At 38.6% G+C, this 22,387-nt stretch overlaps 1 protein-coding gene across 1 annotated transcript in view; it reads left to right on the top strand.

Annotated features, from left to right (window-relative positions):
• Window positions 1–22,387, top strand: part of PHLPP1 (PH domain and leucine rich repeat protein phosphatase 1) — a 206,556-nt gene that overhangs the window by 158,033 nt on the left and 26,136 nt on the right. The window contains exons 7-11 of the mRNA XM_080685114.1: window positions 5,523–5,725; window positions 7,418–7,478; window positions 10,038–10,133; window positions 13,943–14,098; window positions 22,183–22,383. Of these exons, the coding sequence (XP_080541240.1) occupies window positions 5,523–5,725; window positions 7,418–7,478; window positions 10,038–10,133; window positions 13,943–14,098; window positions 22,183–22,383 (717 nt within the window). The remainder of the gene's footprint in view (window positions 1–5,522; window positions 5,726–7,417; window positions 7,479–10,037; window positions 10,134–13,942; window positions 14,099–22,182; window positions 22,384–22,387) is intronic.

Genomic DNA, 22,387 nt, shown 5'->3' with positions numbered 1-22,387 from the left:
GTGATAGCAGTTTTGCAGACCTAGATTTCTTAATTCAGGAAATGCAAATGGTCTAATTTATCTGACTTGGAGAATGTGACAAGTGAGGGAACTGAACACTTTGTCTTGTTAACTTTCTTTCTAAATTGTTAACATTACTTGCCTCTAAGTCACTTGGATTTAAAAAAAACCTTCATATTTAGAAAAGACTTTGGTCATTCTGTCAAGGTTGAATAAACGTGAGTAGATAACTGCTTCCCACTAGGCCACTGATCTGTGGAGGGGAGAATCTGGTCCGATTTGCTTATAAGTCTGTCTTAATATTTTAAATTGAAGCTAGTGGAATGATTTAGGAGGAGTTTCACTTAGTTTCTGTAAGCAAAGGGCTAATTTTATTGATTCATTTTTTATTCAGATGGAAATGTTACATCAGATTAAAAGTGATCGCGTTTCTTTTAATCTTACTCTTTTTCTTGTATTGCTATTCTTTGAGTTTGGTATTTCTTCTATGGCATCATTAATAATTCCTTCGTCTTGTCTTCTCTGTTCAAAATGTGGATGTTACCCACACCTCTCTCCTTGATCACTTCTCTGCCTGTAGTCTCAGGGCTTTGTCATTCACCTTTTATCCCCTTATTAATTATTCCCGTCTTTCTCTAACTCAGGGGTGGGCAAACTTTTTGACTCGAGGGCCACAATGGGTTCTTAAACTGGACCGGAGGGCCGGAACAAAAGCATGGATGGAGTGTTTGTGTGAACTAATATAAATTCAAAGTAAAGGAGCGGAGGGGAGAGCAAGAGAACCCTCCGCTCTTTCGGCTCCACGGGCCGGATAGAACAGCCGAACGGGCCGGATCTGGCCCTCGGGCCATAGTTTGCCCACAGCTGCTCTAACTCTTATTTCTCTTTTTGGAACTAATTCCACTTTAGCTGCCAACTGGATAATTTCACCTTGGTTTCCCCTACTGATACACTTAACCAAATACATGTGAAACAGAGTTCAGTTTCTTTTCTTTATTCAACCACTTCTTTCCCCTGGATTCCTGTTTGTTCATTGGTTTTTCCCACACAGCTTTGACTCTGTTTCTGGTTTACCACCAGGTTCTATCAGTTCTTCTTTCACTCTAGTTTCTCCCTAGTCCTTTCCCTTTCCTTCTCATTGCTATTGTTGTTTCCTAGCTGAGCAAGTACAGTCTTGCTCAGAGCCTTCAATACTCCAGTTCAAAGTATCCAAGCTCTCATATCTGGTTTCTACCCACTAGTCTGTGAATCCCTTGAGGAGGAGGTTCTAGCTCAGAGCTGCTCAAAGTGTGGTCCTCTGACCTGTGCTGGCAAGCCAACTATTTGCTACTTTTCCACAGCAAGATATGTATAGATATTGAGACAACATTTTAGAAACATACAGTAATTCAGCATTGCCACAATATCCAAGTAGGCTCATAAAAGTAGATTCATCTCATTGTACAGGGAACAGACTAGTTTCCATGTTGGTGAAGTGGTGTGAATTGCATGCTGGTCGTGTGCAGTGTGACTACATATCAGTCTATGACATCAGAAGTTTAGAAAATAGGTATTTCACCGTAGTAACCGGGAAGCACTGCTCTTACTGGTTCTTGATCCACCAGATTTAGCTCTTAGCAGATGCAGTGTTAATTGATAAGTATTAATTGACTAGCCCACTTTCGTAGCCATATTCTCACTTGTCTCACATACTCTGTGCTGTTCATGCATGATGCTCACCCCATGCCCTTCTCTTCAGTCCAGAAGCCATCCTGCTGCTTCCTTGGGACCGTTTTCTTCTCCCATTTACATTTTTTCAGTTCTGCCTACCCTTGGGATTCAGATGATATGTTTCCTCTTCCATCGCATCTTTTTTGACCATTCTCTGAATTTATACATCATTTATGGCACTTATCACTTACTTGTAGTCCTTATACTTTATATATGAAAGCATATATGATTTTTCTTCACTAAATTTCAGAAGCTGTTGAAAGACACCTTGTTTTATTTATTTCTTATGAACATAAAACCATAAGTCATCATCATCATTATCACCATAGTCTTTCACTGTTTGCAAAGTAATGTTCAATGAGAATTTATGAAATAGATAAAATGACTGTTAATTGAGGGGGTTGTTGGAAGGAAATTTTAACCATATTTTTAAAAATATATTTTATTGATTTTTTACAGAGAAGAAGGGAGAGGGATAGAGAGTTAGAAATATCGATGAGAGAGAAACATCAATCAGCTGCCTCCTGCACACCCCCTACTGGGGATGTGCCCATAGCCAAGGTACATGCCCTTGACTGGAATCAAACCTGGGACCTTTCAGTCCACAAGCCGATGCTCTATCCACTGAGCCAAACGGGTCAGGACCATATTTTGACTCTTTAGAAGTTTATTGTAAACTAGAGGCCCGGTACATGAAATTCGTGCACGGGGGGGGGGGGGGGGGGGGGGATGGAGGGGGGTCCCTAGCCTAGCCTAGCCTGCACCCTCTCCAATCTGGGACCCCTCGAGGGATGTCCGACTGCCCATTTAGGCCCGATGCTGATAGGATCGGGCCTAAACGGGCAGTCGGACATCCCTCTCATAATCCAGGACTGCTGGCTCCCAACTGCTCACCTGCCTGCCTTCCTGATTGCCCCTAACCACTTCTGCCTCTCAGCCTGATCACCCCCTAACCACTCCCCTGCCAGCCTGATTGATGCCTAACTGCTCCCCTGCCAGCCTGTTTGCCCCTAAATGCCCTCCCCTGCAGGCCTGGTCACCACTAACTGCCCTCCCCTGCAGGCCTGGTCACCCCTAACTGCCCTCTCCTGCAGGCTTCCCCCCGCCCCCCCCCCCCCCCCCCCGCCCAACTGCTCTCCCCTGCAGGCCTGTGCCGGGGTTCTTTTCCAAGCCTTACAAAGGGTTCAGCATTCTGGAGAAAGGGGCTGCGCGTAGATGATTAAGAAGGAGTCCATGGACGAAAGATAGTTTTGAAAGGCATTGGGGGTCAGAGGAGCTTCAGCTGAAGGAGCTAAAAGACTCTCCTTGTCTCAGGACCCCGTGCTTTTATTAAACACAATTTGTCCCAAGGCAAGGTGAAAATATACACTTCAAAGGGTAAGGTATCAAAGGGTATTGTCATTTTGGGGAATAGCCTACAGCTGTTCAGGTGTTTGGCCAACAGGAAGCAATAAAATGCCCTGAGCTGTCTGGCAGTTAACAATCCCATTCAGATTTGGGGGAAGTGCCTTACCTGTTTCCAACAGGCAAATTACATATGTGGCTCACCCTTGTTGAGCCCACCAAGTCCCATCAACCTTTTGATGGAACTCTTGTAATTATTACATGCTGGAATTAGTTCCCGGCAGGCCTGGGTCCCCCCCAACTGCCCTCCTCTGCTGGCCTGGGTCCCCCCCCCTACCCTGCAGGCTTGATTGCCCCCAACTGCCCTCCCCTAGTGGCCATCTTGTGGTGGCCATCTTGTGTCCACATGGGGGCAGCCATCTTTGACCACATGGGGGCAGCCATCTTGTGTGTTGGAGTGATGGTCAGTTTGCATATTACTCTTTTATTAGATAGGATAGAGGCCTGGTGCACAGGTAGGGGCCAGCTGGTTTGCCCTGAAGGGTGTCTCCGGATCAGAGTGGGGGTTCCCTTGGGGCATGGGTCGGCCTGGGCGAGGGGCCTATGGTGGTTTGCAGGCCAGCCACACCCCCCGGTGACCCAAGGGGAGGCCTTGGGATCTGGGATTTATTTATCTTCTATAATTGAAACTTTGTAGCCTTGAGTGGAAACCAAGGCAGGCCAGGGCTGCGGGAGCTTGGCTTCCTCCATTGCCGGGGGCAACTCAAGCCTCCTGCTCTCTTCAGCTCAATGGCTGCTGCCATTTTTGTTGGGATTTATTTATTTTCTATAATTGAAACTTTGTAGCCTTGAGTGGAGGCCTGGGCCAGCCAGGGTGTGCGGAAAGCTTGGCTTCCTCCATTGCCGGGGAAACCCAAGCCTCCTGCTCGCTCCGTGGCCACAGCATCTTGGTTGGGTTAATTTGTATACTCGCTCCAGATTGGCTGGTGGGCGTGGCTTGTGGGTGTAACAGAGTGATGGTTAATTTGCATATTACTCTTTTATTAGCTAGGATTACTATGGTGAAATTGTGGGAGTAGCTATTTCAATTGAACATGATAATGCCATATTACAAAGGTAATATAAAGTGTAGAATAGGGAGATCATGGGATATGCATTTCAGTTCTTGCAGTCTTTTATATCCAAAATGAGATTTGTTTTTTTCTTTTTATTCTACATGCATATTCTGGAATCTAGCCAGCATTTGGAAATAATCAAAAGCTGGGATGAGGCCAGTTTTTTAATCTTACAACCTGGAATGAAAAAGAGAAGGAGTCAAAAGCATCCTCTTGGGGACATTTGAAGAGACCATATGCTGTACTTGCGGGTTGATGAATCCTCACTCTGTGCTGTCACTCATCCTGTGTGTCAGTGGCTTTATGCTATTGCTATTAATAATTCAGTCCATCATTTTATTTACATTTTGAAAGGTCAGAAACTCTATCAGAGAGTGCTGGGCTTTTTTCAAAGCTCCAGCCTTAATATTAATGCTCTTCTAACCCAAGTGCACAGTCTCAGTATTTTGTTCTCATTACAAAGAGAAGTAGAGGGTTCTTGTTTGTAAAGAAGTTGGGCATAGCCTAGCAAACTGGGAATTGGGATTTTCATCTGTTTTTCTCCCCTTTGAAGCTAAATCTGTCTTTGTTATATCAGTTTCTAGTCCCCATTCCTGTGTACTTCCCTTCTTGGCAGCTCATCCCCAGCCACTTCAGCCCATTGGCTATCTGGTTCTCATGGCTGAGATTCTGCCAGCTTTTCCCTGTGCCCTGCTCCATTCTAGACTTGTTGCTCTTCACTGTTGTCCTTCATTTTATAATTTCTCAATGAATCCTAGATGCCAATTTTAGTATTTTCTGCTGTCTGCTCTTTCAAGCAATATTTTAAAGATACAGTTTTGGTAATCTGTTCTTGGTTCTGAGCCTGTCCAAAATCCAGATATTTGCATTCCAGTCTCTGGTGCATATGTGGCTCTCATTCATTATTTTTCTTTCCAAGTTCATCCTTTAATTCTTTCCTATATGGCTGCTCATCTACCAGCTCACTATAGTCAGTGCAGCTGTAATGTGCTTATTGGGCTGTTCTGGGTTTTGTTTCTTGTATTCTTTCAACCACATTCTTTGGAAATAAATGGATTTCTTTCCTCTTGAAATGAATTAAGGTAAAATCATGCTTTTCCTCCAGCCTTAAGGGTCTAAATTGTGTTTCAGAATATATTGCCAAGGTTAAGACCTCATGGAGTTGCAGCTAAAAATAACCAGAGAATCTGGCCTGTTAAGGAAGGCTAGATGCTGAGATTAAAGAAATCCTGGAGGACTAGAATATAGTTCGACCTGAGTCCCTTCTCCTTATCTCACCGTATTAGGGTGTATCTATTTATTTATAGTGTTGCTGTTAATTATAGTCTCTATTTGTGTCCTTTTCCTTTCAAGACTGAACATAATTAGGAAGTTAATAGCAGATGAAGTGGACTTTCTCCAGCAAATCACTCAGCTTGATCTGCGTGACAATAAGCTTGGTGATCTAGATGCCATGATTTTCAACAATATTGAAGTTTTACACTGTGAAAGGAATCAACTGGTGACGTTAAACATCTGTGGCTATTTCCTCAAAGCACTATATGCCTCTTCTAATGGTATGTAACATAGACCACATCAAAGTTTCTCAACTGGTTCCATCATCTCGGCCTTGCTTTGATATTTCTTTAGTAAAATAAGTGTAAAATTTTGCTAAGATAAAAAAATCACAAAAGAAGAACTCTGGTTTGGTACTTAAAGGAATCAAAATTTTATTGTTCCTAATTTGTTTTTGTCATATTGTGATATTTAGATAAGTTGCTCCCACTTTTGATTGGGCACCTCTGCTTAAAAGGAAGAGGAGAGAGGGTGACTATTTCTTGAGCTACCTTGTTAATGACAGTCAATCTGGAACCTTGATTTAATCCTGGAGAGTGAAAGCAAAGGAATTCATTGTGGATTCTATTCAGGGTCTCAGATTTCATGCTCCACTGACGAAGTCACCTTAAGAGAAAACCTAAATTATATACCCACAAGCACACCACAAAGCAAGAGTCTCACTTATTTAACAAGCTCTCTTTCTTAGAATTTGGAAATCATGGCCATTCTGATCAAGAAATGGTCATCAGGGCATATATTTGCTAACGTGAAGACTTTAGTTCCTACCAGCATGAATGAAAACAAGTACTTACTACTACAAGTTAAGCAGAATGTTTAACAAGCACTTGTATTATGCATAGTGTAGTATATGAATTCTAAAGGATAAGGAATTTTTAAAAATACGTTTACTGTTATCGCATTGGAGAAATAAGCCAAATCTTAAACAGCTCCAGGCCCCTGAAGGGTTACAGGATTTGGATAGCCATAGGCACAAAGTAGGTGTCAAAGAAGAAAGAATTTGAATGTAGTGTGCTTGGCAGATGGGAGAAGACAGGGGGTTCTGAACTTTTTGAAGTGGTTAGAAATAATTATGGATTCATGGCTTGGAGTCCTGGTGAAGCTTTGAAGAGGCATGTGATGGAAGTGACACTATAGGACCGTTAACGTGAAAGTAGTGTGCAGAGTGCATTTGTGGGAGAAGAGTGGAGCCACCCATTCCTGCTAAGGTTATTGTAGTGGTCTTTGCTGAGCTGATAGGAATTGTCAGTCAGGACTGCAAATGTTGATTTGAGACTTAGAGGTGGTACCTGAAACCATGGAATTAAGGTAACTGGAAAAGAGAAGATGGTGAAAGTAGACTTACAAACCCTCCCAGGTAGCTGTTGCCAGAATGGACAACCAGGTGAGAACTGACCCTGTGATTAGAACCTACTGTGTCCCAAAAACAAAGCCTTAGGTGGACAGTAGTGACACGTTCCATATAATTTTGAGGAAGGGTTCTCAATCTGAGTAGAGGATGTCATTTGTGGTCCTCAGGAGTGCTGTTTCAGTAGAGTGAAAAAGGCAAAAGCCAGGATGCATTTGGTTTTATGGAAGGAACACTGAATATTAAAAACAACAACACAGTATTCATACAATTCATCTTCCAGATAAAATTTGGCATGCCTAACAATAGGAGAACCACAGTAAGTGGATGGGATTGAGGTAGGAAAGTAGAACAAGTGATTCGTTTTAAACCTTGAGTAAGATCTTGTGATTAAATTAGAAGTTCTCTGTCCTTTCCTGGAGTTTCAAAGTAGAACAGATGGACATATTGTACTTCCTAGCCTAAACAAACAATGGAGAAAAAAGCTCAGTAATGATATTCTGCACACAAAGAGGCTCTGTGTCACTTGAATGATAACGCTTTTGTGTTTCTTTCCGCCTCCTAGAACTTGTTCAGCTTGATGTTTACCCAGTTCCGAATTATCTGTCCTACATGGACATTTCAAGGTAAGAAGCCAAGTCCTAGAATGCTCTACAATAGGCTTGAAAATCACTTAGAGAATTCTGAGCATATGCATACAAACTTTTTATTTGTTTTGAAGGTAAATAACATAAATTAAATTCAGAAGTTTTTACTTACCCTCTGAAAATGTATATAAATATCTGTCCATTAAAATACTACATTTGTGTACTGTAGTTCAAGCTAGAAGAATCAAGGTGTTATGTTGGTGGGGATGGCAATTTGAACACCAAGGCTTGGGTTTGGAAGATTAGTGAGTTTGGGTCACGTGGTTGGAAGTTCCAATAGTTCTTTAATTATATTAACCTTATCTTCATGTCTTTCTCCAAAATGATGTTGATTTTATTTAAAAAATATTGTGTTATATTTCTTTGATTTTCTTCCTCTTCCTCTTTGTTATTTTGTACATATATCTCCTTGCTAAGAACTCTTAGAAAGTAGCCACTAAACTTCCAACGTAGTATTTCCAGGCCGCCTACTCATTTTTCTCAGTTTATTTGTGAATAAGCAGACCATCTCACCTTTTATACAAACTCACTACTCCAGTCTCCAAAAATATTATACAAGACTTTTTCCTGAAGACATAAAGTATGTATTTACACAGATTAAACTTTAATAATCTTAACATGCTAAAATTGAAAACTAACTTTTAACATAATTCCAAACAAAATACCCCATACTTTCTGAACAGCCACAGTATTTGGGAGGATGTGGTCCTCTCCAAGTGCCACTGTTAACTCATCTCAGTGTGTAAATCGGATATGTTAATGATATGCTCAATCATAGTTACATAAGAATGTGTTCGAATTTAGATATTGTGAGAATTATTACTATTACAATTTTCTTAGAAACTGGTAAAATCCTTTATGTGTAGTAGTGCTTCATGCATTTCCTACTAAATTCATGTCAATAGTTTTAAAGTACTTGAAATTCAATATTACCTGGTTAAGTTATTTATTTATTTTTCCTATTAGCTTTGGTTGTTATCTTCATCTTTTAAATAAGAACAGCACTGGAGTGGAGTTTGCAAGAAAAGATTTATTTTGAAAAGATTTATTTTAGAGCATTGACCATGGAGTGAATCTACTTTCCCTTTATTTATAGTATGTAATTGGCAACTGGTTCTCATTGAAGCCCCTAAGTGAGACAGAATTGGAAACTCTTACATCATGCTTATTCCTAAATTCTCCCACTTAAATGCTATTCCCCTTCTTTGTAACTCTCATATCCAGAATCTTCACTGTAACGTGCTCTCCCTCATTCACCTTCCAAACCACAGGACTTTGTGTTAGAAAACCTTTGATTCCCCTCAGATAGCCCTGAGTATTTCAGTCTCCTCCCTTTGTGTGAGTATTTATGTTATCTGAAGGAACTGAGCCATCATCCAAAATGGTGTTTATTAGGTCCTTAGAGCTCCTCACGTTCAGAGTTCCACACTTGCAAGAGTTTTATTGCTATGATGAGGTTGCTTATACTGAGAGGCACATTCTCCTATCTTACTAAGATGTGGTTAATTACTACCAAAATAAAATCATTAAGTGTATCAATCTTTAGGGCTCCAAAGCCAGAACCTGATGTGCCCATGTAGACACTAAGCAGAAAATAACGCATGGTTTTTGTATTGTAATTGAAAAGTTGATATAATAGCAAAAATAAAGAACATGATTTTTAAGCCTCACATAATGCCACCACCCCCAATATCATAACTATTTTCACTTTTGCTCTAATATAATCCTCTCCCAAGCATTTTATTTTTACAGAATTGTGCATCCGTTTTTAAATAATAATAGTCTTAACATCCATACCATTTTAGATTCCTTGTGCCTGGTCATTTTGCATGTTTTGTTTTGTTTTTAAAGTGAAAGGTTAACTAACCACCTATAATTAGGGAAACATTCAAATATAATAAATTTGTGTAAGAACAGGTCAATTCATTTAATAATTAAAGTCATTATTAGTTTAGTTCACTTGTTTCTGGTAATTATAATTACCACCTAGTGCCCAAGTAAATGTTTTCAGGTAATTCTGAGTGTTAAGGGCCAGTGCACTTGCCCTGCTGCCATCTTTCCATTTCTCTATGGTTGTGCTTTCATGATGCCTAATGGAGTTGAGAACTATTTCAATGTTAAGGGTGAAAGGTAAATTGGAAAATAAAACTTTTATGCCATTTGACTATTCAACTTAACTAGAAGTGCATGCTTGTTTGTTTGTTTCCAATCTAAGACCTCCTCTTCCTAAACTTGAGTGGGTTTATAGACTTTTTAGAAAAGCAATTCTGGGAGCCAAAGTAAAAAAAAAAAAAGACTTTAGAAATGATGTAACAATGTCCTTTCCTTTTTTTTTTTTTTTTTTTTTTTTACTTTTTATTCCTTATCACAATTTTGCTTTTAGATTAAGATGAATACTCATATCCTTTGGATTTATACTCGCTGTACTTTGGTATTTCATTTGAAGTTTTATTTAGTCTATGTAATTATTTTGAGTTTCAAACTATATTTTAGGCCACATTCCAATCAAAGAAAACTATTATATATTCTTATATTTAGGAACTGCTTGGAAAATGTGCCTGAGTGGGTATGTGAAAGCAGAAAGCTTGAAGTTTTAGATATTGGCCATAATCAAATATGTGAACTTCCTGCTCGGTAAGTATGACAGATTGAGTTAGAGAATCTCAAATCAGATAAGCAGTTGTGAAAATTGCTGATTCAGTGTTTAACTTGTTACTAGGAACCCCTAAAAGAGTTTTTTTTGTATGTGTGTTTATTTTTTCCTTTTTATAAAGTTTATTGGGGTGACCTGGTTAACAAAATTATACAGGTTTCAGGTGCCAAATACCACTGTATTGTGTGTTCACCACCCCAAGTGAAGTCTCCTCCCATCACCATTTATCTCCCCTATATCCTCCTGCACCTTCCTCTAAAAGAGCTTTTTAAACCTTATATTTTAAACCTAATATTTACTATCTCTACCCCATGTGGTGTCTTCAAGTTATAAACTTCCCTCGAGAAGTGAGGCTGTGACTCTCCATCAGACTTTTCAAAGTCATGCAGTGGGTGGTTCCTGATGGAGATTTTTAAATAAGCTGAAATTTTCAAAGATGCGCCAAACAATACGATTAGTGACTCTTTCATCTTCACTCTTTCAGAATCCTCCCCTTCGGTCCATTAACTTGATATGGCTACCTTAACCCACAAACAATGTTTGGTTTTCCTTGAACATAACTTAGGGGGAGAAAAAATGATTAGATCATTAAACCTAAAAAGAGCGAACTAGATACTTTTTTATTTCATAATTTTCACTTTAATGCCAAGATTTCTAAAACAGCCATGTGATGATGTCTCCATAGACATGGACATCTTCAAGTTAACTAATTGTGGTACAAAGCATTTTGGGGCTGTTAGTGACTAGCCATGCAATCAATAACTGGAAGACAGTCTGTCCTCGTGCTGGCCTTTGGACTTTCTGTGATGGTTGAAGTGGTCTAATCTGTGCTGTCCAGTGTACTATCCACTAACCATATGTGACTGTTGAACACTTGAAATGTGGCTACTGTGACTGAAGAACTGAATTTTAAATTTTATTTCATTTTAGTTAATTTAAATTTAAATAGCCATTTGTGACTAGTGGCTGCTACAACTCAGATCTAGCTATTTGCACCATTCTCAGTCAATCACTGAACAAAGGAAGTCAGTTGTTTCTAACTATGTATAGTCAAAAAATATCAATGAAAATACTGTAGAAATATGTCACTATTTTGGAGTTAAGTTTACTTTAGGTGCATGTTCTTTAAAGGTATGTGATTGGTATTCCTATAGTCTCTTGTAAAGAACAAAGATGGTGACATATATACATGCTTGGTAAGCCTAATAAAGGCATTAAGAGTTAAGCTGTTTAATATGTAGTCACTACTATTAGCCAAGGGTCGGGCAATTGAAATGTGAGTATTCCTAATTAAGAAGTGCTGAATTAGAAAATATACACTGGGTGCAAAATATCTCAATAATGTTGTGTATTAGTTACATGTTAAAATAATATTTTGGATATGTTGAGTCAAATAAAAAGTACTGTAAGAATTAATTTACCTAAATCTTTTCACCTTTAATTTTAAATTACGTACGTGGCTTGCCTTATATTTCTGTTGGATAACACTGTGTTAGAATATAATTCTCATAAAGAAAATCATGGTTTACATTTTCAATCCCCAGAAAGCTCAGTTCATTTTACTTTTTCAGCCATACATAATACCAATAAAGTCAATCATTTGAAAATGCTTTCTGCCCTAGAGTTTTATGTTGACTGAGCATTTAGGTGACTCAGTGCAGCTCATCACCGTTATCAGCAGAAGGTTTAGTGATGTGCCCTGTGGACAGACAGCATTGTGTGTGTGTGGCGGGGGGGGGGGGGGGGGGGGGGGGGGGATGCTTTTAGAAAACAAATAGCAAAGATGAAAACAGGCTACTACTAAATAGAGGGGAAAATAATTAGTTAAAAAATATTTTCTGATCTTCTTTTCTATTTCTTCTGTTTTGTTCCCCACTCCAACCACCCCAATCCACAGATATATAGCATATTGGAGTCTAAGGCCTTTGTTTCACTGTTGGCTACAACAATGATATTATATACATAAATCAACAATTAAATAAATCCAAGATAACACATATTTTATCAAATTATCCCCCAGAGTTCATCTTTGATTTGTTCTACGTTAGTACAAGCCTTTTGGGGGAATGAAACAAATGCTTATTCAAAGCAAATCCCAAATGCTCTATTGTCAGGGAATTTAAACAGTGTTTGTTTTTGTGTGTTTCTGTTTTTAACCCGTGGGACAAACACAGTATGTATTGTCTTCTCATTTATGGTGATGTTTAGTTGCAAACTTTGTATTAGCCCATCAATCATGTAACATTTCAGACAAGATAGTGATTCATTAGAAGTTGACTTACTATTCAAGCTCTGTTTATCTAAGTGTATGAAGGGTTTGACAGACCAGAAATTAGTATTTAGAAGTGGAAATGTACTAAAAAGAAAAGAAGGTATTTTAGTGCTTAGTATCCAAAAGAATTGAATTAAATCCAGTAATTAGCATTTAATACTCATCCTTAGTTATCATATCTCCTTTTTAATTGGAAAAATCAGGATAAAGATTTTGTCACCTGTCTTTCAATTATCCATCTGTTAAAAATAAAGTGTGTGTGTGTGTGCATGTAAATAATAAACAACCCAATTCTAAATTCCACTGCAAGGCAGTAAAATTGGTGAAGCAGATCCTGAATTATTGGGTTGAGTGACCGTGACAAAGACCCTGTGTTAACTGTGACTGAGTGACAGTCCTAGATAATCTGTCTTGTCACATTGATATCTAAACCTGCCAAGTGAATCATGTTAGATGTCATTAATGTTGACCTGTGTTGTCACAGCATTGGAACAGGTTCTGGTATCTTTGTGAGCGAAGAATCTGGTTTTGATATTTAAAGTGAATAAAGTTATGGCTGTAACATAGAGTTGTTTTAACAGCAGATGTCAGTGAATGAGGTCACAATGGTGGGAAATAGTCTGTGGGTTAGGAAGCCTCATTTTTTGACAGCAGTATATAAATGAATTCTCACTGTGAAGTGATCCTGATGCATATCGTAGCCTTCGTTTCCCACAGACCATTGATTTCTGTATTGAAACCCATGGTTTGTTTTATTCTCTACAACTGTTGATGTTTGATATAGAGTGGACTTTTTAGATTAAGTATTCATCATTTATTGCAGTTTTGAAAATCCACAGAAGAAACACACAGCCAAGCTTCCAAAGAGCTCTTTAGGGCACAGCAGAAAATAGTGGATTAAGGGCATTCTGTTCTCTTTAGGAGGGAGTGTCTACTTTGGTCTAGGGTTAAACCAAAGAGAAAACAAAAATATACAGATTTAGGGAAGTGAGGAAAGGGAGAAATAATTAACATTTTCCCAGTTGGCATTTGTAAAAAATTAATTGGATAGATGGATCTTTTATTGAATGTTGATCTTGTAGGTAAAATTGTTTGACTGCATTTATTTAGAATCTGTTGTGGGTAAAACAGTCCGAGTTCCGTGGTGTATAAGGCACAAGCCCTACCTTGAGAATCCTGCACCTTTTAAAGCTTGCCTTGTAAACCTAAGAAGATTAGACTGCTCTCTTCTGAATCTTCTATGAAATGTGTCCTTCTCTTTCACTAAGTAGAGCTTCTTTGTTAAAATTCCTTTTCATGGTTTTTGCCACCTTTTTTTTTTTTTTAAGTATAGAAAATAAATAAATATTAACAGCTCCAAGTTTGAGCTTCTGTTAAAGTGAATTTGCAGCTGCTCTGAGTGAATTTGTTTTTTGGAGAGATCATTGTAAGTATTCTTCCACTCCTGATCATTTTCTCATATTTATCCCACGTTAGCTCTAAGTAAGTTTCCTTCTGTCTCTGTCCCTTGTTGCACAGCTTATTCTGTAATGGCAGTCTCCGGAAGCTGCTGGTGGGACACAACCAGCTGACCAGTCTACCTGAACGGCTAGAAAGAACCTCAGTGGAGGTCTTAGATGTGCAGCACAACCGGCTCCTGGAGCTGCCACCCAACCTGCTGATGAAGGCCGACAGGTAACACGGCGTGATTGTTTCGGTTATTCATCTGAGTTGTAAAATGTCCGCTCCTTAGCATTCTTGTCTCATGATCTGAGACCGTTTTCGGGGGGTGGGGGAGGGTACAACTCCTAAACATACTGCTGAATGAGTTTTTACATACATTCTATATGCCGTCACCACCCGATTAGGATGGAGAACATTTCTGGTACTCCTTCCCCTTTCCTTCCCTTTTCTCACTTTTAAAAGCATTTATTCTCTGCACTTAATAAGTTATAATGATTTCTGTTGGCATAATTACAGAGAAATAATGGAATTGTGAGAAAATAGGATTTTTATATGGTAATTGACCAGTGGTATATCATTCCTCTGACAAAAAAGAGCAATGTTTCAAGATCATTTAGAGAATTGTTCTTACTTTTGCATTTATATCAAAGTACAATGTGCTGGTAGGTATAGGTAGCTCTAGACATGAGCTTTTTGTTGTTATGAATACTGTAGGATTTTGTGTCTTCCCTGTGCAGAAATCTAAGTTAGGTTGTCACCTTGTATTTTCTTAACTTTAACTTAGGCAAACTTTGGGTGCAGCTTAAATACACCTGTTTCTTGGGACTACACTGAATCTGTAGAAACAAGTAGGTAATGGATTCAAGTTTTAGGTGTCTTTGAGTGAGAAAATATTTCTGAATCTGGCTAAGTCTGCTAAGTTCATGGCTAATAGAGTAGGTAAACAGCACTGGAACTCTCCAATAAATATTAACCGTCCCTTATTTATTTATGAGGATTTGATTGGAAAGGACAATGCTATGTATTTTTTATTCTATAGAAGCAGTCAGTAAGAAGTCTTGAGTGCCAGGGCGGGTCTGAAAACACGACCTTGAGGGCTCTTAGTGTAGTCAAGGAGACCCTTTTCATGTTTGATGTGTTTAAACAAGGCATTGAGTGGAGCAACACTAATTTACATTGTTCCACAGGTGATTTTGACTCCCAAGGTCTTAGAACCATTGTGTGAACTGACTTGTGACCCTGTGCAGGTCACTCTGAGTCTTGGTTTTCCTACATTGCCTATTTCATAGTTTCCAGATGGAATCTATAAGTTGGCAAAGGAAGGGTTGTGTGAACTGGAATAGTTCTAGTAATGCAACATGGAAAATCCAGAACCTGAATTGGCCACTGGAAGAGGACCGTTGCTATCATGGGAAGCAGAAGAGCTGAGCTGCAGTGTAAGCTAAAGGTATTTAGGCAGACATCCCAATAGTTTGGATAGTCAGGCCTATCCAGAGCCAGCTGTGTTTTGGAAATAGGTGCTGTTGTGGGGAAACTAGCTGGCCTCTGTTGGTCTTGGGAAGAGGGCCGGCTGTGCTAAGTGCCTCTCTAGTACAGAAGGTTCTGGAGTAAGGGGTCTGGAATTAGAGCAAGCAAGCATCCTCCTGCTTTTATTTTATGAGAAGAAAGCAAATGACCCCCCCCCCCCAAAAAAAGGCTAAAATAGGAACTTTTTCAAGGAGACATTGTGGTGCATTTATTTTCCAATCAATATAATAGCCTCATCTCCATCCCAGTGTGGCACCTGATCTTATCAGTTAGGACTCAGAAAGAATAAACTAGTACTGACAGTTATAGGAGCAGGTCCACCCAGAAACCATGAAGTGTAAAATATTGAAGAGGGTTTTTCAGGAGAATCTCTGTGGCCAGTTTCTTGCAGGTGGTTTCAGCTGTGATTTGTGTTGTTCACAGAGTTCAAAGCAGCCAGCATCTTACTGACCAAGTACGTTTAAGTCACTGTGCTGAGTGATGTAGGGGTTGAAATGACTAACATAGGCATTACCCTCCAGGAGCTTACAATCTAACATAGAGTTTAAAATAACTACACAATAAACAATAATACAAAGATGTGTTTGAGAGGGTAAAAGAGAAGGAATGATACGAGTGGTTTTAATTTGGCTCCTGGTATGAAGACCAGCACTTCCTTGTATGTTACATAGCTGTGTGCTTGGTAAATAGCGTCAGGCAGTAATGCAACTGCTTCAGTTCTTCCACTCCTTTTGCTTCATAATACTAATCTTAAAAATGTATAGGCAACCTTTTTTCATATATTTCTTGTGGTACTAAATTAGCATTACCAATTTTGTTGGGTTATGTAAGTGAAGAAAGGACCCAAATACAAGTCTTCGTTTGTGTTCTAAGTAGAAGTTATGTTTGGAAATCTCAAGAGAACTATCAGAAAAACATGCATTGTTGGACACAGCAAAAGACTCTTTCTTGGGAGTTTTTCTTTACTACAAATCTTGGCTGCTAAAACTAGTATCTTGGTTTAGTTCTATGGCATTGTCTGTTGAATACTACACTTTTAGAATGGTATATGTTAATGTGCTTTACCTGGTAGCAGGAAGATGTTTGGTAACCAAATAGGAAGGGGGACTCTACTCTAAATTAGATGACATTTACTCACATCTTTATCTCTCTCCAAAAACTTTAGACCAATTTTATTTAAATTCCTGTGAATTGAATCAGGAATTTCAGTTTATGTGTTTTCTCTCCATGTTCATTTTTTAGTTTTGTTTATTTTTATTTGCTTTTCACTGGCAGCTTAAAAACTATAGATAGATTGGAAATATGATGGACCATATGTTATTAAAAAAATTGACTGTGATTTTGATCTTAGGATAGATCGGGTTTTAGTTTTATGGGTGAACTGGTAAATATTCTAATCTGGATTTTACTGGCCTAAAGCTCTCCTCTTACCTCTCTTTGCTTAGATTTGAGGATTTTCTTGATGGACACCCCCAGAAGAATTACAAATAGTTAGTTTTCATCAATAGATGGGCAAGAGTGGAGGTTGATATTCCCCATAGGTCACTAGAGTGGATGGATGAGGTATTGCCATCCTTCTGTTCTTCCTGAAATCTTGCCATGCCTGGCTCCCTGTCCATCTTGAATCTGTACACTCATTTGATGGCCAAAGAGCTGCTCCTGATGAGATCACTCAAATTAACAAAGCCACAACGGACCCTTTAAAGGCAACTTATAGATTCCTGTTGTGGGTGGACATTAGGGTCTGTTTTTTATCCCTGGTTAGAACAGTATAAGCCATTTTCGGAGGCAGGAATGGGGGGAGTGTATGTACAAATAAAGTACATGGTAATTAATAAATATCTCCAGAGTATTAGTCACATTACAGACCATAAGTTTTAGTGACTCAGACAGAATATGTGTAAATATCAAGGGGCCTAAAAGGGAACAGAAAATTGGAGAGAGCACAATCGATAGACCATGACAACTGGTGCCTTTTGGCAAAGACAGATACTTCTGGCATTTTGAAGAGCTAAGTTGCCTACACTTTTTTTTTAAGTGAAGAGAACTATATTGTGAAGTTCTAAGAGCCATAGTGAAATAAAACAGTATTTCTTAAAGTGTGTCTTTAGAATCCCCTCAAGTACTTATTAAACATGCAGGTTCCTGGCCCTTATCTCAGTTCCACTGCTTCAACTGGCCACTCAACAGAATTTTTAATTCTGTAGATTTTGAGGCCTTCCTCTAACCTACTTAAGAATATCTGGGGGCTGAATTTGAGAATCATGTATCTTCTGATAGGAGGGTACAATATAACTTCTGTGTGCCTTTGCCAAATGCATCACTGTATACTAATGAAGATAAAACCTAAATTGAAAGGTATTCTACAAAATAATTGTCTGATACTTTTCAAAAATGTCAAGATCATTTGAGACAGATAAGGTTGATTAGAGGAGGAGACTAAGGGCATGATAATGAAATGCAAGTGGGATCCCGGATTGGATCCTGGGCCAGATAGAGGACATCAGTGGGATCATTGATGAAATTAGGATACGGTCTGTACATTAATTTAAAGTATTGCATCAGTGTGAAGTAATTACTTATACTTAATTTTTAAAATTCTTTTCAAGTTCTTATTTAACAATTTTTATATCTATATAACTTTTGTTCCTTTATGTTATAGACTTATGATCTTTGTTACCCAAGCCAGGCAGATTTTCAGACCTTACAAAATAAGTGTGTGAATTCCATTGGACTTGTATACACTTTTCCTTCACTTGCAATCCCCACTATTAGGTGATGTTGCTAGGCAATTAATAATTGTGGGGTTGTTGTTTTTTTTTCAAACTGATTAGCGAGGTATAACGTTGATTTAGTGAATTTCTTTCAGCACTTAAAAAATTAAATAGGATAGAAAATACTAGTGTAAAAGTAAGGTTAAATATGGCTTCATGAAACTTTTGTTCCAGTTACACATATGTATTTTGCATGTGTACTGTGCTGGATGGTCATGTAAAATGTATTTTGTACTCTTGGTCACCATCATAAAAAATTTGAAAGCCCTTTATGAGCTACCAGCCTTATGAAGATGTATGAAATAGAAGTACTGTGTTGTAAAGATGACAAGGATTATAGATTGTTTTGTTTGACACTTCTGGAACATTTTGGGGCCAAAAGTCAGGGGGTTGTCTAAAAGTAGGAGAGGTTTGCTGGGCTTAGTCTTAACCTTTTGCATTTTTAATAGACTGCAAGTCCCAGTACTGATATCCAGGAAAAATATTTAAATGCAGACTGCTTGGTATGCCTACAAGTAGGTAAATCTGTTGTGATTCCAAATACTGTGCTTTATCTCAAGAATAGTTTGGCTGTAAAGTTTAAGGGCACACTGGAAAATACTAAAAAGCAATTTAAAACAAAACAAAGCAAAAAATTAGATGAGCCAGAAAGATGGACAGAATGTGCCAAAGAAGAACACAGCAATTGCTCAAGAAGCAGGAAGTGGACTCATTTCACTGCTCTTGTGGGCAGCTTTCCAAATATTTTAGGGTAGGGGCCATACATGATGTCTTTTTCCTACAACTTTTGCACTTCTGCTAAGGAAAGTTTTTGAGTACTGTGCTAGTTATTGAGTTATTTTAAGCATTTAGTTTAAAGTGCTGTGTACATGTGGTCTTCCTGCTACCCAGCAAGGTGTCTGGCTTGACCTCCAGCTTTTTTTTGGAGAGAAGGGCCTATGAAAATGTCCTCAGGAAAAATGTTTTATTATTACTATTTTTTTTTTTTTTTTTGAAATTTGGAGAGATCTGTTAGGGAATAGTGGACTCTTAAGATTGACGAGATCTGTGTTTTATTTCTGGCTCTGCCACTAATTACTATTTAACCATTGCCTAGTAATTTGACTTTTCTCAGCTTCAGTTTCTGTCTTCTGTGAAATATGAGGGGGCATCTCTAGGATGATGGGAGAATCGAATGAAATAGAAAATAGGAACCAGCTGTAGTTTCTACAAAGCAATTTACAAATGAAAAGAAAGCAGTGATGCTACTGCTTTTTTTCTAATTAGTAGAGGAGGGTTGCATAGTAAGGAGTGTTGAATGGGTGAAACATCTGTTGGCACATTAAACAATATTTTATGCAGAAACCTATAAGGAAGAAGCTTGATGAGGTTGTCACATCCTATTGAGGTTGAGGCTAAACTCAGTGCTTTAGGAATTTAACTGAAAGCAGGGGGTGGGGTTATATACCATCTTTATTGAGTAAAACTGTTAAATTTTGCAGAATTAAAGTAGTTGCTCATTCTGGTGGAAATACAACACCTACATTAAACCAATTTGTATCCTAAAACGTTGTGAGGTTGTAGGACAAGTTTTTTATATTTAAGAGGGTGGATGCTGAATTTAATTTCCTGAGACCATTATAATAAAAGGTCTTTTTAATCCAGTTGTTTGCTCTCTGCCCATTGACTAACAAGGTGACTCAGTCAGGCTTTATTCAGCACAAATGAAAATTCTTTGGAACCAGCCAGTGTAGTTTCAACTTAGTTTTATTTCCTGGAGGGGTAGGATGTGGAATTTATTTCCCTCCCCCCTTAATTTCCCATAAAGAGTATATAGCTTCTTCAGTACAGGCGGATTTCAGCAAGAGAAGAGAACACGTTTTTGGAAATCACAGTCTCGCCTTCTTTCAGATGGCGTGAACAGTTTCCCAAGTCCCCTCTGCAGCTTTCTAAATGAGCACTCACTTCTCAGTCTTTTCTCCTTTCTCCCTCTTTTTCTGGCCTAAATGTGTGCAAACATTTTTATGAATTAATTTCTCTCTTTTCTTTTCCTGAATCTATAACTACATATTTCCTGGAGAATTGTTTTAATGAAATTGTCAGATAGTTTCCTAGCCAACCTCAGTCCATGTTATTTTAGAGCAGTGCATTTTAATTTTTCCTAATTCTACACTGAAGAAATTATTAACAGGGCATTTAAGTCAGGTGATACAAGTGGGACCTAAAGAGATACTAAAAAAATAACTAAATAAAATAAAGAGATACTCATAAGATGCTTTAAAGAAATATGGTGCTGACACTGGTTTCCTTCCTAGTTCAAAACCATTTCAGAAGCGGCATGAATGACCTTTATTTTCCTCTCTGCAGCACACATGACTATAATTTCCCATGACTATTTATGGTCTCTACAGCCCTTTTCTAACTTCCCTTTAAAAAAAAAAAGTCAAGAGAATACAAGTTTCTTTAATGGAAAATGTTCTATTTTGGGGAAGCTGCTTTTCCTCAGATAAGTAGTGGAGTTAGGTGTGTGTATGTGTGTGTGTGTGTGTGTGTGTGTGTGTGTGTGTGTGTGTGTACGTGTGTGGTTGCAAAATTGGGGAGTATTAAATTAGTGGGTTGAGAGCTTGGAATGACAATCCTGGTGATGACTCCTGAATGCAAAGCCTTCTTTTTATCCAAGATTAAAAATAACTGTACCTGGTATTCCATTTTTTTTTTTAAGGAAGATTTTATTCTTTTTTCCAAAGATCTGATAGAATAGTCCTGAACTGAGTGCTGTTTCAGACCCAAGTGATTTTGAAGTGAGAGGATGGAGGTTCACTAACACAGTAGTTCTAGGGTGGAGGCAGGGCAGCTTTGACCTTGCACTATAGCAGCTGAGTCCTGTGGGCAGCTGCAGCTTCACCATGGAGCATACATCACGGAGATCCATTGTGAAGCAAGGGTTTGTCAGAGTCGTGAGCTGCACATAGTTCCTGCGCTGTCCTTCCTTTCCCTTCCAAATGGTTTGGAACCTTGTCACAGCAAGGATTCTGTCTCAGTTCTGCAGCTTTGCATTTTGCGTTTATCTGTGTCTCACAATAACTCTAGGATTACTGTTTGACAATATTAGTTATCTTAGGTATAAAAACGTTCTTCATATTTTAGCCATTGTTCACTCTGTTATTTGGATAACCAATTGCATATATAGATACTATTTATTTGTTCTTAATGTAAAATTTTTTGAAGAATAAGATAAATACAGAAAAGAGGCCAAATCATAAGTGTAGCACATGATGAATTTTATCAAAGTGAGCACACTGATGTAACCAGCATCCCGATCGAGAACCAGACGTCATCCTGTTGGAAAAAACAGAGTCCTCTCCTAGACACTGCTTCCTTTTCCCTGACTTCTGATACCTCAGGTTCGTCTTGCCTGTCGTTCGGGATTCACATGGTGTATCCCCTGTTCTCTGGCTTCTTTCACTCCACATTACTTTTGTGAGATTTGTCCTGTTGATCATGAAGTTGTAGTTCTTCATTTCCCTGGCTTTATAGTGTTCCTTCATCAGAGCAAATCAGCTCCTGCAGTTGTGGATCTGTGTCAGTAAAATGTGGTTTTGACAACATACTGACAGGGCTTAGTCACTATGTGCTTTAGATGGGTTGTGATCTAATATCCAATTGTTTTATTACTATAAGAGCTCTTTTTTTTTTTAAGGCAATTATTTTTCTCTTCCTAAAGACAAAATATTTATCACTCTCTCTCCCACTCCCCGTCAGCTATAAAATTAGTCACTTCTGTCACCTTTGTGCTTCCATAAAAATCAATTTCTCTCTCTTTGTATTTAAGACACATAGATAGCTGTTGTGTTCATCGTAGACAGGGGAGTCAGGTATCGATATGCCTGCTAATGCCAGGTCCTGTCCTTAAATTCCCATTTCTAAACCCAGTTTCTAATAAGTGAGGTATCCATCAGAAAACTGGGCTTTTTGAGGATTCCGGACTAGAACTCTGTCTTATCATCGGGATTTTGTTGCATTTTGTCCTTGTAGTCTGAGATTCCTGAATGCATCTGCCAACAAACTGGAAACCCTTCCTGTGGCCACGCTTTCCGAAGAGACGAACAGCATCTTACAGGAGTTGTATTTGACAAACAACAACCTCACAGACAAGTGTGTGCCCTTGTTAACAGGACACCCCCACCTGAAGATCCTGCACATGGCCTACAACCGCCTTCAGAGCTTCCCGGCAAGGTAA

Source organism: Plecotus auritus, assembly GCF_963455305.1.
Source record: "Plecotus auritus genome assembly, chromosome: 8".
Taxonomy (NCBI): domain Eukaryota; kingdom Metazoa; phylum Chordata; class Mammalia; order Chiroptera; family Vespertilionidae; genus Plecotus; species Plecotus auritus.
Note: the sequence above shows the minus strand (reverse complement) of the source record. Positions and strands in the feature narration are given on the sequence as shown.